Below are 13,779 nucleotides of genomic sequence, written 5' to 3' on the forward strand. Positions count from 1 at the left end.
ATAAGTACTCCGTTTACTTTAATTAGTAGGTACTCCATGCCACAGATTAACACGTGCTAAGACAAATACTATTTGGAATACATGGATTTCTTCACTAGGGAGTTCTTGGTTCTTCAAAAATTTTAAAAATATATCAAATTGGACGACAGCTGTGGAACATGACACGTGGAAAGGCAGCTGCGTGAACGCCTGCGCGCAAGCTGCCCGCGCCCGCGCATCACCTGCTTCGTGTTTTTTTCACTAATCTACCTTCACAATGATATCTAACTTCATGCCAAACATCTGCGTGTTGTAGGTAGGTATACTTATCCCAGTATCAGTAGTCATCTCTTTACCTCCATTACTCCTCACCTGCGCTGTGGAAATCGGCAGCAGACAATAAGTTTTGTCGCATGCGATGTTGAAAATAAAGTATTTTATTTTAAAAACACATATACCAAAATATACTAACTACCTTTTGACGGCGGCTTCGCCCGTGGGAATTTCCCTCTTACCGAATCTTCAGAAGTGCTAGGTATAATTTAGTCTCCCGAATTTAGTTCAATTTCCCGTTTCCCACTACAATTTCCACTCCATTTTCTCTTTGTATCTCGTCGCGAATCCCGCAATATACCTACCTATCCTTACTTAGCGGATGCCTATATTATGCCTATCTGTAAAGTAAAGCCAAATCGTTCCAGTATAATGAGAATTTGGACTGTGCGTGGAGATAACTCAGACAACTCATCTTTGCGTTTTATCTAAAGGTAAGTAATTAATTATGTTACGCATAAATCCTGAACAGTGCTAGACCTAGGTGGCACCTAGTAGGTGTCTATATAACCTCGGCTAGACCTAGGTGCAGCCGGTCTTCGATGGTTACACCTAGGTGTATCGTGCTTATCTTCAGCCAGCTTTAGGTGTACTCCGACTAATCCCACTTCTTCGTTTCGGATTTTTTGTGGTTTCAGAAACATTTACTCCGCGGGGGAGAGGAAAAATGGTTCTAGTGGCGTAGCTAGCTAGCCAACAGACCCCTACACAATAAAGATCTAGGGCCCCCTAGGACCTATTACGTTGTTTAAATTTTTTTATAAGCACCCAATGCTAAGGGTGCGACTTAAAAAGGGTTGGTGGTCTGGATCCTTAGATTGGGGACGCAAGTCAAGTCCTTCGATATCTACGCCACCGGATGTTCCTCACGAATTTTAAACACGCCTACACGCACACACACTACACGCCTACACGCACTACACGCACTACACGCCTACACGCACTACACGCCTACACGCCTACACGCACTACACGCCTACACGCACTACACGCACTACACGCCTACACGCACTACACGCCTACACGCACTACACGCCTACACGCACTACACGCCTACACGCACTACACGCCTACACGCCTACACGCCTACACGCACTACACGCCTACACGCACTACACGCCTACACGCACTACACGCCTACACGCACTACACGCCTACACGCACTACACGCCTACACGCACTACACGCCTACACGCACTACACGCCTACACGCACTACACGCACTACACGCCTACACGCACTACACGCCTACACGCACTACACGCCTACACGCACTACACGCCTACACGCACTACACGCCTACACGCACTACACGCCTACACGCACTACACGCCTACACGCACTACACGCCTACACGCCTACACGCACTACACGCCTACACGCACTACACGCACTACACGCACTACACGCCTACACGCCTACACGCACTACACGCCTACACGCACTACACGCCTACACGCATTACACGCCTAAACGCATTACACGCCTACACGCACTACACGCCTTTGATATAGGTACTAAGGCCGCCGCCGTAAAGAACCGAAAGTGACTGAGACCATAGAATAAATAGGAAAGAATATAATAGCTGAAACCCAGAAACAACAGTAACAAATAAGTTTTAAGTATCTTTTTACAATTTAAATTGTAAAAAGTAAAACTAGCAATCACGCCGAAGGACACTTTCCTTGTGACATTCATCATCATCATCATATCGAGTGTGTTATTACTAACATTGGTGTGAGATTTTATTCAAGTCGCCTAAAGGCATCCGACATGACTTTTACGATCTAGTGGCAGGTAGTCGCATACACACTAGTGAACTAAAACTACCAACTAAGCAAGTATTGGTCTATGAAATAGATGGTGACATTAAGTAGCTAGTATTGTAATTTTCCAACACCCTTAGTACTGTAGCTAACATGTATATCAGTTTATCAGCCTTTTCATAGATACGTAAGTGGGTAGATACTATGTCATAGTCATGATTAGATTATTGCGCTTAATAATGCAAGAATACCTTTTCTACTGCCATTGCAAATCGTGCGTCGTTGAAACTATACGCGATGTCCGTGGATATAGATGAACTTTAAGGAAAATAATTTTCCTTACGCAGTTTATCTTATCTTTCTCTATCTTATCTTTAAAGTAAATATCCAAAGTTCCAAGTTATGTTCAAAATTAAAAATAAAATCCATAGTTTCGTTAAAAACGATAAAGTAGTGAATGTGGATGATATAAATCCTATGGAAAAAAAATCAAAGAAGGAGAAATCAAGAAAGACTTCTCCTGAAAAAAAAGAAAGAACGGATGAAATAACACAATGTAAGTAAATTGATTTGATTATTTTCAATAGTAAAGTGAATAGAAATGAAGTGGAAATACTCAATTTGACTGTCAATAATAATGAAAGTACAATATTTCAATGTAGTAGATACTTAATACTTTAAAACTCATTTTAATTTAAATAGAAATAAAAAAAAAACACAAAATAGGTACTTACAACTAGATTCTAACTGCTTCACATTCATATTATTTACTTGGATTGATTATAAAAACTCTTTTCCACGTAATAATAGAAACCAGTTATCATTATGACATGGTCACCACCCTGTTTACGTAGATATTGTATATATAATACCTATAAGGTACCTAACATGAAACCCGAAAACATAATTAAAATTTACGGTTTTATTGGTTGAACTTAGTAAAATCGCCGTACCTCTGTAGAAACTGTAAATTATAGTAATAATTTCGTGACGGTAATATAAGATTTTTGCATGGCCCCTAAAGTACGAAGGCCCGGGGCCCTGTCTCTTCCCCACTAGACAGAGTCGTCGTCGGGTTGGCGCTGGCGGCGCCTGAGAATGCCCGAGTTGCTACGCCACTACTATTACCAATTCACAATTACTTGCAACACACACAGTCACATTACATTTTAGGGTTGCCAGAAAGCATTCACAAAATTTGTACACTTTTAGCTGTTTTCAAATTTTATTCACCTTTTTCGTGTTTATGAACAAATGTGCATAAACAAAAAAAAAACAGAAAAAATGTCCTCTTCATTCAACACAAGTAAATAAATATGTATTTTTGCACATTATAATGGTGACACCATTACTAGTCACAGGATTGTAATCCAATACTTAATGGAGTTCAAGTCACCGTTAGAGGCGCTTGTTTAGAGTAAAGTTTAATTATAAAGAAAAATTGAACAATGCTTTACACAGATTTCAAAAAGGATGTGCGCGGGCTTTTTAAAAAATCTGCCATAGTAAAGAACAGCAAATGCAACAAGTGGCATCAACTAGTGAGTGAAAAAACGATACCTACACTCATTATGTACCTAACACCATTCTGCTTATTTTATATGTGTGAATATAACATTGACAATTTGTGTAAGACAAAGTTTATCTATTCTATAGGGTCTATGACGATGGTATTTAAAAACAATCAAATATTTATTTCTCTACATATTTAAATATGTAGAAAAATAAACTAAACGACAGGGAAAAGTTACTTTTGTTTTCAAACAAACACACGATTTTGTAAAATAGAGTAACGAAAAAAACATCGCCAATGAAACACATATAACACGATGTTAGTGCTAAAATTGCATATAATTCTTGATCCAAATAATAATCAATTTTTAAATGTTTGCCAAACTGAACTCGCACCATACAAAAATGGATCAATAAACTGGCAACCCAGACGCATTCCAACAAGGCAGCAGGCAAGGCAGTCGCGATTTCGAGCGTGCTCATGTCAGACGGAACTGTCAAACCAAGTGTAGTGCCCATTGAAAGCCTGTGCGATGATTTCTGTTTTTGTTTGATGTTTGGAAACAGTTGTGGATTGTGTAATTGACAAAGTGGAAACAGAATATATGCTGTATCGATAATCGGCTTTTGGGATTGCTATAATGATGGATTCAGTGACAGGTAACTAACCAACGCACTTGTATGAGAATTTTCCTCAACATATGTTTAAAATTAGAACAGTTGTACGTCATTGTTTGCTTTATCAATTTTACTTTTATAGTACTAAACTAAATATCGTGATGTTCTTGAATTTTACACATGTGCGTGTTGAATCTACCATCACTGTCTATGTAGGTAATCGATTTCTCCTCATGTTACGAATTGGCGCTAAATTACAAAGCTACCCACATACTTGTTATTAGATCAGTTTTGATGTAGAACATATATAGTAATATATATCTATTTACTAAAAGCAAAAAATCTAACCATTCATGATTTGAGCTATAATCATGTTTTGCCTATCATATTGCTATTAGGTAAGTAATTTGACTACCTACTTAAGTTTAATTGTTTGGTAATTTAAATTAAAAAAAAATAAATTTGTAACAAAAATTAAATGTCTTTCCTAGTCACATCAACAAGTACCTAGGTATATATATAATAATCAATTCATTGTTATATACCTACATTTTTAGGTACCTTCCTGCCTATATTTGAATTTAGATCTGAATTTCTGAACATACACCCTAGGAAATTAATTTGTTTTAATTATTTTTATCAGTACGATATCAGATTTAGGACCAAAATGTAAATTTGTGACTGACAAATAAAATTATAGTAAGGCATAAAGGCATATTGATTAATTGGGTATGTACCTAGGTAACATCTTGCTACTGGTAACGCCATCTAGCGTGTTTCTTATTACCTATAGTTTAAGAATAAATAATTAGGTACTTTGTTATACTCAAAGGCCTGAAAATTTACAATCTTCCTAAAGTTATGAAATTTACCCCTTATACTGTGCTTTTGTAAGATTTTGTTATTTAACTAAATTCTGTGAGTATTTATTAATATATTTTAAAAGATATTTCATGATAAAATGAGCAAATGAATCTGAATACCTACTTACTCAAGGAAAGTGGATAAGACTTTTTTTAAACATTATTTTTTGTCTTCTATGTTATCTAGGTTCATGATTTTTTTTCTTCAGTTAAGAGTAACAAAGTTCTTGGTAGCCGTAATGCCAATGCATTACCCAATTGGAGCCTCAATGCTATGACCTCCAAATTTTAGTTTATTAATAAGACTTACTTGTTTTGTTTGTTCAGATACCTATAAAGTTAGTTATTTGTTTTTTTTTTAATATTCAACACAATGTAAATTGAATTCTAATAATATTTGAATATATTTTTTTTGCTAAGTAAAAGGCATGATCAAGATAGCATCCTTGATTGTAGAATACATGTATGTAGGTATGTTATTAAGTTCACAGACATGAAAAATCATACTGGTGGAAAGGCTTCCCGGCTTATAAATTAGAATTCAGTGAAGTGAACATTTTAAAACCATTAGCGCCATCTATTTGCGCAGTGTGGAAATCTTTGTAGCTGGAGACATTTTTTGCATGGTAATAAAATTAAAAACGTATTGCTGCTTTGGCATTGTTACACTACATTCCAATAAATATAATATAATAGGTAACTTCAATAGGATAATAGAACGTGATAGCGGTATATTGACGGATGAGAGATAAACAACAAGTTTCGTTATTGACCATTTTTCCATTTACCTCATAACTATACTAGTTAAGGTACCTATCTGAAGGTATTATTTCAAAATTTTCTATTCTATATTCGAGGGATACACAATTCTGCCTTTGATTTGAAATGTTAATAGGTAGAAATGGCATTCGAATTTTGTCAATGGAAGGATTCTCATAACACAAGCCATAAAATGTCGTTTTTTATACTATAAAAAATGCCGTCCACATGAATGTACTGTACGCCCATCTGGCGGATGTTTCACTTCCGCTGAAACAATTTCCGGCCGTAGACCGACGCAGTGTTCCCTACTTTGGTTTATTTTTTCAGCTTTATCGCATAACGTTTGTTTGTTTAGGACGTTTTATATCAAAAGTTACATTCATTCATAGATAGATTTACTATCTGAGTTTTAAATAGGTAGGTACCAACTTGCCATCTTATAAATAGCCTAGTTCAGGTACCTATAACTGGCTGAAATCCCTCACTGTAGATATGGTCTAACTAGCGCGTAGGCGCTATAAGCGAGGCATTGGAATTTGAAAGCCGATCGTCGGAGCAGACCCCCCATTGCATGAGAACTCGGTCCCGGCCCCTTCCCCACGCTGTACTCGGGGCGCCGCCTCTCGCAACTCCGACATAATGCTGAATTTCATTTTCTCTTTGCGGCGGCGAATGCGCGTTGTAAACCTTGAACCGGGGTTCTGTTTTGTTTTTCAGAGTCGATCTTTTGTTCTTGCTACACTTAAATTATCTTACGTAGTCCCTGCCAGTAATCTTTTAGTTTTCTTTTTTAATAAAATCCATTATCTGAACGTCTGTAAGTACCTACCTAATCAATTTGATTAGAATTCATAGAAGCCCTATTGGAGTTGTCATTTAAAATACCACAAAGTTATCTCAATCAATATCTACTTCACAAACATCAACAATTCTTAAAAACGATAATGCCACATACTTTTATAATAACGTAGTAACGAAAACATTGCCCTTATGTAGGTAGGTAAGTACTTTCTGTCCGCATTCCATGCAAGTACTTTTTTATTTGGCGTTAGACCCGCCCAGCAGTACTGCCACATTCCATAGGCCCTCTTTACGTTGTGTGGTCGCGGTTTCCGCTGGAGACGGCAACAGCGCATCTCAAATATGAATGAAATCGGACTGGAGGCGAACGGCGCGGCAACGCCGCCTTAGACGCTAGCCTGATTGAGAACTACATCTCCCGCGACGGCCCTACGCCTCTTTAGCTTGTACAGAAAAGACCCTTATGATCCAGACAATACCGTACACTCCGGTGGTCTGCAATTAACATCTGTCACCATTAAATGTGGCATATGTAGACCCCCGTAGTCGATCGTTTTAAATATTAAATAATTTAAACAAATTGCCAAATCTTTTGCGTTAACCTTAATACACCTATTTGTCTTAAGAAGAATGCCAGCAACTTTCTTCATTGCCGTCAAAATTATAGCAATATAGGTATATCATGCAATCACTTTGTTTCTTACAAGATAGGTACTCCATAGCATTTTGGCTAGGTATACCTACGCTACATGGTCGTATGAATGTGCCAATGGCATGCTTTTTCGTAATAATAATTACAACCATAACACAGCTGTGCCATCGGTGCACCCTTAGCTAGCATATACAGCAATAAGGACCCTCTTTTATATTTACGCAGGCGCATTGGGGTGGTCATTGCGTACAGAGTCAGCCGAAAGAGCAAACGTGAAGCTTGCGATGCTTCAATGCAGTTGTTTAATTCGCGATATTTATATAACTAAAACGGATTATCAAAGTGAAAATAGTGGAAAACATTGGTTGCAATGAAAATAGTTCTGTGGGTAGTGAAAAATTCAATGCTATACTAGTCGAAATGCCTCTCCTGGTCGATACAAACTACAGAAATGGTAATTATCGATCGGTGTACTATCAGCGGCCATTACGCTAACACAAAATGCTTCTAAACTGTTCTCAGATAAGTTTAGTTATGCGTCAAACACATCGATGATTGTTTTATTGATCAATATACAATTAAGATAAATATCTTACTTCTAAACAAAAAACAAGTTTTTTAATGATGGTGAGAAGATAAATGGGAAAGCGTAGCTTCATTGATTTTGTTTACGAAGCTATTTTGCAATCAACTTGTTATTGAAGTTGTTGTGATGTTTTTGTTTTGCTTGGATCATTTTTGAATTAAAATAAAAAAATATATATTGTGGGTTGAAATAAGTGCATGCGTACTGAGTGCACTGGTAGAGGGGAGAGACGTTAGACGGGGAATGGAATGTCGATGACGCAGCCAGCCAGGTCGGCCGGCCGCCCGAGGACTTGTTATGGGAACTCAACTGTGGAACGTTCGTCACTCTGTTCATCCTTTTGTATAACAGAAAGCCAACACCTGTTTAGTTACCACCATTATCAACTTGTCCCATCCCATACCATTTACTTACTACTATAAAAATGAAGCTCTAAAATCTTGTTGCTAGTTGATATTACAAATTATCTAATCGAAGATTTTCTTTTTTTACAGTTGCATCAAATGCACCAAAGCCAAACCTGCTAGCTTTCAAGAATCATCAATGCGAGTCGAAACTGGCCAATGGTGGCCTGCCGTCGCCGTCTTCATCAACTTTGAACACTCCATCGCTAGACAAGATTGATAACCGGGATACATGCACGCTACAAGACGTAGATTTACGGAGAGAAGATGAACGCTTAAAAACATTTGTTAACTGGCCTGTACCATTTCTTTCGCCACAAAAACTAGCTAGAAACGGTTTTTACTATTTGGGGAAAAATGACGAAGTGAGATGTGCTTTTTGCAAAGTGGAGATTATGCGGTGGATGGAGGGCGACGATCCAGCCAAAGATCATCAGCGATGGGCGCCACAGTGTCCTCTGTTACGTAAACAGAATAGTGCTGGTAACGTTCCCGGGTCTACACCTTCCACGAACGGACGAGATGAATGTGGTCCACGCATACCGCTTGCGACCCCCGGGAGACCAAGTCCCGCCCATCCGGAATACGCAAACATCGCGGCCAGGTTGCGCACCTTTAAAGACTGGCCTCGTAGTATGCCCCAGAAACCAGAAGATTTAGCCGAGGCCGGCTTTTATTACACCGGCCAAGGCGACAAGACCAAGTGTTATTACTGTGACGGAGGACTCAAAGACTGGGAAAAGGATGACGTACCGTGGGAGCAGCATGCCCGTTGGTTTGACCGTTGTTACTACGTATACCTAGTAAAAGGACGCGATTATGTGAAAAAGGTGTTAGCTGATTCTGCTGCCGCAGAGTCGGAAGCGAAGGATGAGACCGCATCGACATCAGCTCCGACAGCAACAGCAACTACAACAGTCACGGCCGCAACGTCGGAAAAAAGTAATTCGAGCGAAGAAGGAAAACCTTTAGCAGATTCAAAAATATGTAAAATATGTTATGAAGAAGAAAGAAATATCTGCTTTGTACCGTGCGGTCATGTAATAGCTTGTGCTAAATGTGCATTATCTACTGATAAATGTCCTTTGTGTCGTGCAGATATCCTAAATACTTTGCGGCTATACTTCTCTTGAGTCCTCTTGACTAATTTCCCCTTGCTTACATGTGCTGAAACCATATGTAATCAATCAAAAGGTACACTGTGATTTAATATAATTGTAATTCTTCATGTCAATGATTTAGCTTCTACTTGGCAAATGAGAATTTAATTGACTATTAAATTGATAGCTCTATTTTTCGCGTGCCAACTTTGCAGAGCACTTTTGATTGTGGTGCATTAACAATAACAGGTAGATTTCATTTTTTTAACAAAATCGTTCTTAATAAATTTACCTCACTTATATTTTATCTAAACATTCTAATTATGTCGATGGAACAAAAATATCGATTTTGGCAGGCATTAATTAATTTAAAAATCGCAAATTTTGAAGTGAAATTAGGGCTAAATTAATGTTATCGACTCAATGGCGAAATTCCGACAAGGTTAATTTTTGTGACAGCAAAATGTGAAATGACTGTACTATATTTTTAACCAATAATTAATTTTCTATAAATACAAGCTCATGTAAATAAATATCACAGAATTGAAATATAGGGATCAGTGAGTAGTACATGATTAATATTGAGAAAAATAAAAATAATATATAAATTATTGAGGTGTTTTTAAATTATTTATGATTCAAATTGTAAATGTATGTGTAATATTATGTAAATATATATTTGTAAATTATTTCCTATGCTAGATATTATTTCGATGGCAATTTAAGTATTGTTCCATTGTCATAATTTATGTGTATAATATTAAAATTACACCAATGCAGTGAATTAAGTAGACCTATCTAAAATCGCTTTGCAAGCTAACTTCAGGCTTAAGATAGCTTGCCAAAGTTGTACTTTTAGAATAGATATATAACAATAAGACTGATCAACTGTACTTTTATAAACAATTCTACTTATTTTGCAAAGCATTGGAAAAATATTTCTAATATTGTACATTATCACATTAATAATAGTGCAATAGACAGATTTAATAAATTTAGTTTGTGATGTTTGCAATTTATAGGTAAACTAACATTCATTTTTGTTGCATATCCATATTTTTGGAAATAGTTCCAATTTAAAATGAGTCCGTTTAATTCTTAAAAAACATAAAATCTAATAACATATAATTCTTTAATGAAACTTTTTTTTTGTGGTTTACAATGGATCACACATTTCATTTGGATTGTCCTGAACACTATTTGCTGTGTTGACATTAAATGACAGAATTAATAAATTTTGCCAAACTATGGGATCTCAGCAAATTAAATTTCCAAGCGCATTGATAATCACTTTCACAGTTGTAATGTTTTTGTTATGGTTTGTTTGTGTAAAACGTTGCATGTGACATTGTTTGATTTAGGAATTTTGTCTCTTTGTGTTTATTTACTTGAATGGGGTGTAAGTGTCCCAACTACGAGCCACGGGTCAAAGTCAACCTCACCTGCAAACGGTGCACCCTGCTAGAAAACGAACGGGGCTCTGGCGAAACTGTGACATCTTACAAAGTCGGCACCTTCATATAGTCTTATTATATGAAGATTGGCATTTGATTCCGGGCATTGTACCGGTAGAAATTACCTAGAAAACGCCTCAAATTTGTAGATAACTTACCCAAATTGGAATTGTTGAGTTCCAAGTATAATTCTACGAATACTATATAATCTTCGTTTAAAAATAAGACTGCATTTATCTTTTTTTTTTGCTATAGTGTGCCTTCCGGGACAAAGGAAATGTTTGAGTCACCACCAATTAGATTTTAATGCAACATAGTTATTATCCTTAAAAAAACTATGATTTCTAAATCAAACAAATGTCTGATTATTTTATGTATCCATAGGAAACTGGAGAAATTCAATCGATGTGTATTTGTCGTTGCAAATATCAGTAGTAACATAATGTAGCAGTCGTAAAATAATGTAGCATACGATGGTATTACAAAAATATTACGTAGTTTACCTATGCAATTGCGAAAAATTGCCCTTACGAAAAATATACTGTCTGGCTTTTCTTAAATAAAAAATGTATGTATTCGTACCAATCAGTGAACAATTTTCAGTAAAAGGAAAAATATATGTATAAAAAAGATAAAACTCAAATTACACATTTTACATAGGTTATTATAATTGTTAGAAATATGTAATTATAAAATAAAAACAGATTTTTAATATCATTGTTTTTTCATTTATACATCAACATTCTCAACTTGTGCTTATCGAATTTACCTGAAACCTTTATCTATATTAAATCAAAATAAAAATCGCGACTAATTGAGAACCTGGCTTCTTGTTTTTTCGAAGTCACTTAAAAATAACACATATTATTTGCCTAAACAGTCTGTCAAAATAAAACTAACAGATGAAGTGTTATAAAGGAATTCGCATGGTACTAATTCGATAGTACTGTAGCGGGAGCTAGGTGATGCTCGACCGCCACAAAGGGAAGATCTTCCCACCAGAATAGATGTTGCGCCTGGGGAACCGCACGGTTCCGACGTCATGTCGGAAGTTGTGTATATGCTTCCAATCGAAAACGCACTGTCTGCGCGGTCTAGGCGTGTTAGCTTCTAGGTAGCGAGTCGACCGTAGTGCCTTCTGTTCGTAGAGTCGTGGATCACTTATGTGGCTTGTTATTCGTTGCGTTTGGTCGGCTTTTTTACATCTGCGTCGTTGTGCATGTGTCGTGGTAGATGTCACAGTACGATATAAAAGTCTTGCCCGCGCGTACCCTGCTGCCGAGGTACAAGAGCAGAAGCTCTAATGCGTTCATAAAAACTAGTTGAACAAACGATAAAGGCCATTACCATTACAAAAGCGATCATAAAATCAACGCATCATTTGGTCATGAATTTTGTTCTTAGTTGACTAGGAGACGGCACGCAGCGGGGCCTTTGTTGCTGTGATCGCGGAATGCATTTTTAATTAAAAATAAGTATTTAAAAAATATTTCTATTTTAACAGAGCAGCGCGGCATGAGAATGTAGTTTCAAATGCAATTAAGCTATTGTTCTATTTCAATATTGGCAATTGCTAAAGTTTTAATTGATTTTTATTATTAAATTATTTCTTTGTATTGAAACAACAGAAGATGGTATGCAAGTCTCATATCTCATATCTCTGTCTCTTTTCGAATGAATCTTTTAATTCTGATAACTTAGAAAGAAGATTCTAGTAAGAGTTTCATTACATTGATTTTTGATTTGATTACATGTACTGTAACCACATGAATTGATGAAGAAAGTATTTTTTTTTACAATAAGTACTTACTTTTAGTTGAGAGTCTCGACCGAGTAGCCGTCGCGAAAGGACGTCCCTTTAGCTCCGAACGCAGACAATAGACCGCGCAACCAGATGTTGAAAGTGTTTGCAGATGTTGAAAGTGTTTGTGACCGTACCTATACTCACTTCCAATTTAACCAAATATTTAACAAATCTATTATTAGTCCAAGCGCGTTCGGGTTCACTTAAATTAATAAATATTTAACAAAAAAGTGCATTTGGCGATTTTAGAGCGTAGTGAATTAGTTTGAGATTTTAGTGTTACCTAAACATATCATTTATAAGTATCTAAACAAAACAGCTCCAATGCTGTAGACTTCGTAAGTGAACCTGCAGCCTGCCAACACTACACAAGCTGAAAAACACGGGTGAGAGCGTTCCATGTTATAAAATATCCCCCTTCATAAATATATCTTTACCTAGAGCTATATACTTAACCCATAACGTAAACAAACCCTTAGCGTAACAAGTTCTCCAAGTAGCCAACAAAAAAGCAACTATACTTCAAAGAAATAATCTTGTCCCACCACTTGAATCCTGCAAGGTCAGTGCCAAAATCAAATCCAAAATACACATTCGTCTTTACTTATGTATAGATGTACTGCTTTATTTGTTTGCCAGATTAAGTAAAATAAAACATGAACCTGTTCTAGTGTTGTAATTTAATAGTTCAAATATTATATAAAAGAAATAAATAGACAACGCGCGTTCGGGTTCATTTAAATACATAAATATTGAATACAAAAAAGTGCTATTGGCGTATTTAGAGCGTGGTGAATTTGTCTGAGTTTTAGAGTTACATGTAATACCAACAAGCCAACAAAAAGCAACTATATTTCAAAGAAATAATCTTGTCCCACTGCTTGAATACTACAAGGCAGTGCCAAAATCAAATCAAAAATACACATTAGTCTTTATTTATGTATATATATATATATATTATGTATTGTACTGTTTTACATGTTTCCTAGACTAAGTAAAATAAAATATAACCTGTTTTTTCAAAGAAAACCTCAAAGCTATAAGATAAACAAAATGAAAGAATTCCGGTAGCAAATAAAGGCATCCCAGATAAAATTTAAGACAATTAAAAATATTTAAATCACAACACATAATATACTTCGATA

At 36.3% G+C, this 13,779-nt stretch overlaps 1 protein-coding gene across 3 annotated transcripts; it reads left to right on the top strand.

The window, feature by feature from the left end:
• Positions 1-2,335: 2,335 nt before the first annotated feature.
• Diap1 (Death-associated inhibitor of apoptosis 1) lies at positions 2,336-11,547 on the top strand. Of its 3 annotated transcripts, none has more exons than XM_053748923.2 (2): positions 2,336-2,634; positions 8,367-11,547. In XM_053748923.2, exons 1-2 carry the CDS (start codon positions 2,481-2,483, stop codon positions 9,407-9,409), a joined length of 1,197 nt encoding a protein of 398 aa, XP_053604898.1. In that variant the 5' UTR covers positions 2,336-2,480; the 3' UTR covers positions 9,410-11,547. The 3 variants fall into 3 exon arrangements, with proteins under 3 accessions (XP_053604898.1, XP_053604900.1, XP_053604899.1); XM_053748925.1 differs by lacking the exon at positions 2,336-2,634 and adding an exon at positions 4,024-4,250; XM_053748924.2 differs by lacking the exon at positions 2,336-2,634 and adding an exon at positions 7,548-7,740.
• The last annotated feature ends 2,232 nt before the right edge of the window (positions 11,548-13,779 follow it).

The sequence above is a fragment of the Plodia interpunctella genome, chromosome 8 (genome assembly GCF_027563975.2).
Source record: "Plodia interpunctella isolate USDA-ARS_2022_Savannah chromosome 8, ilPloInte3.2, whole genome shotgun sequence".
Lineage (NCBI taxonomy): Eukaryota > Metazoa > Arthropoda > Insecta > Lepidoptera > Pyralidae > Plodia > Plodia interpunctella.

Coding starts and splice junctions, on each gene's coding strand:
- Diap1 (XM_053748923.2), top strand. CDS start 2,481: ATGTTCAAAATTAAAAATAAAATCCATAGTTTCGTTAAAAACGATAAA. Junction 2,635..8,366: donor AACGGATGAAATAACACAAT/GTAAGTAAATTG, acceptor CTTTTTTTACAG/TTGCATCAAATGCACCAAAG.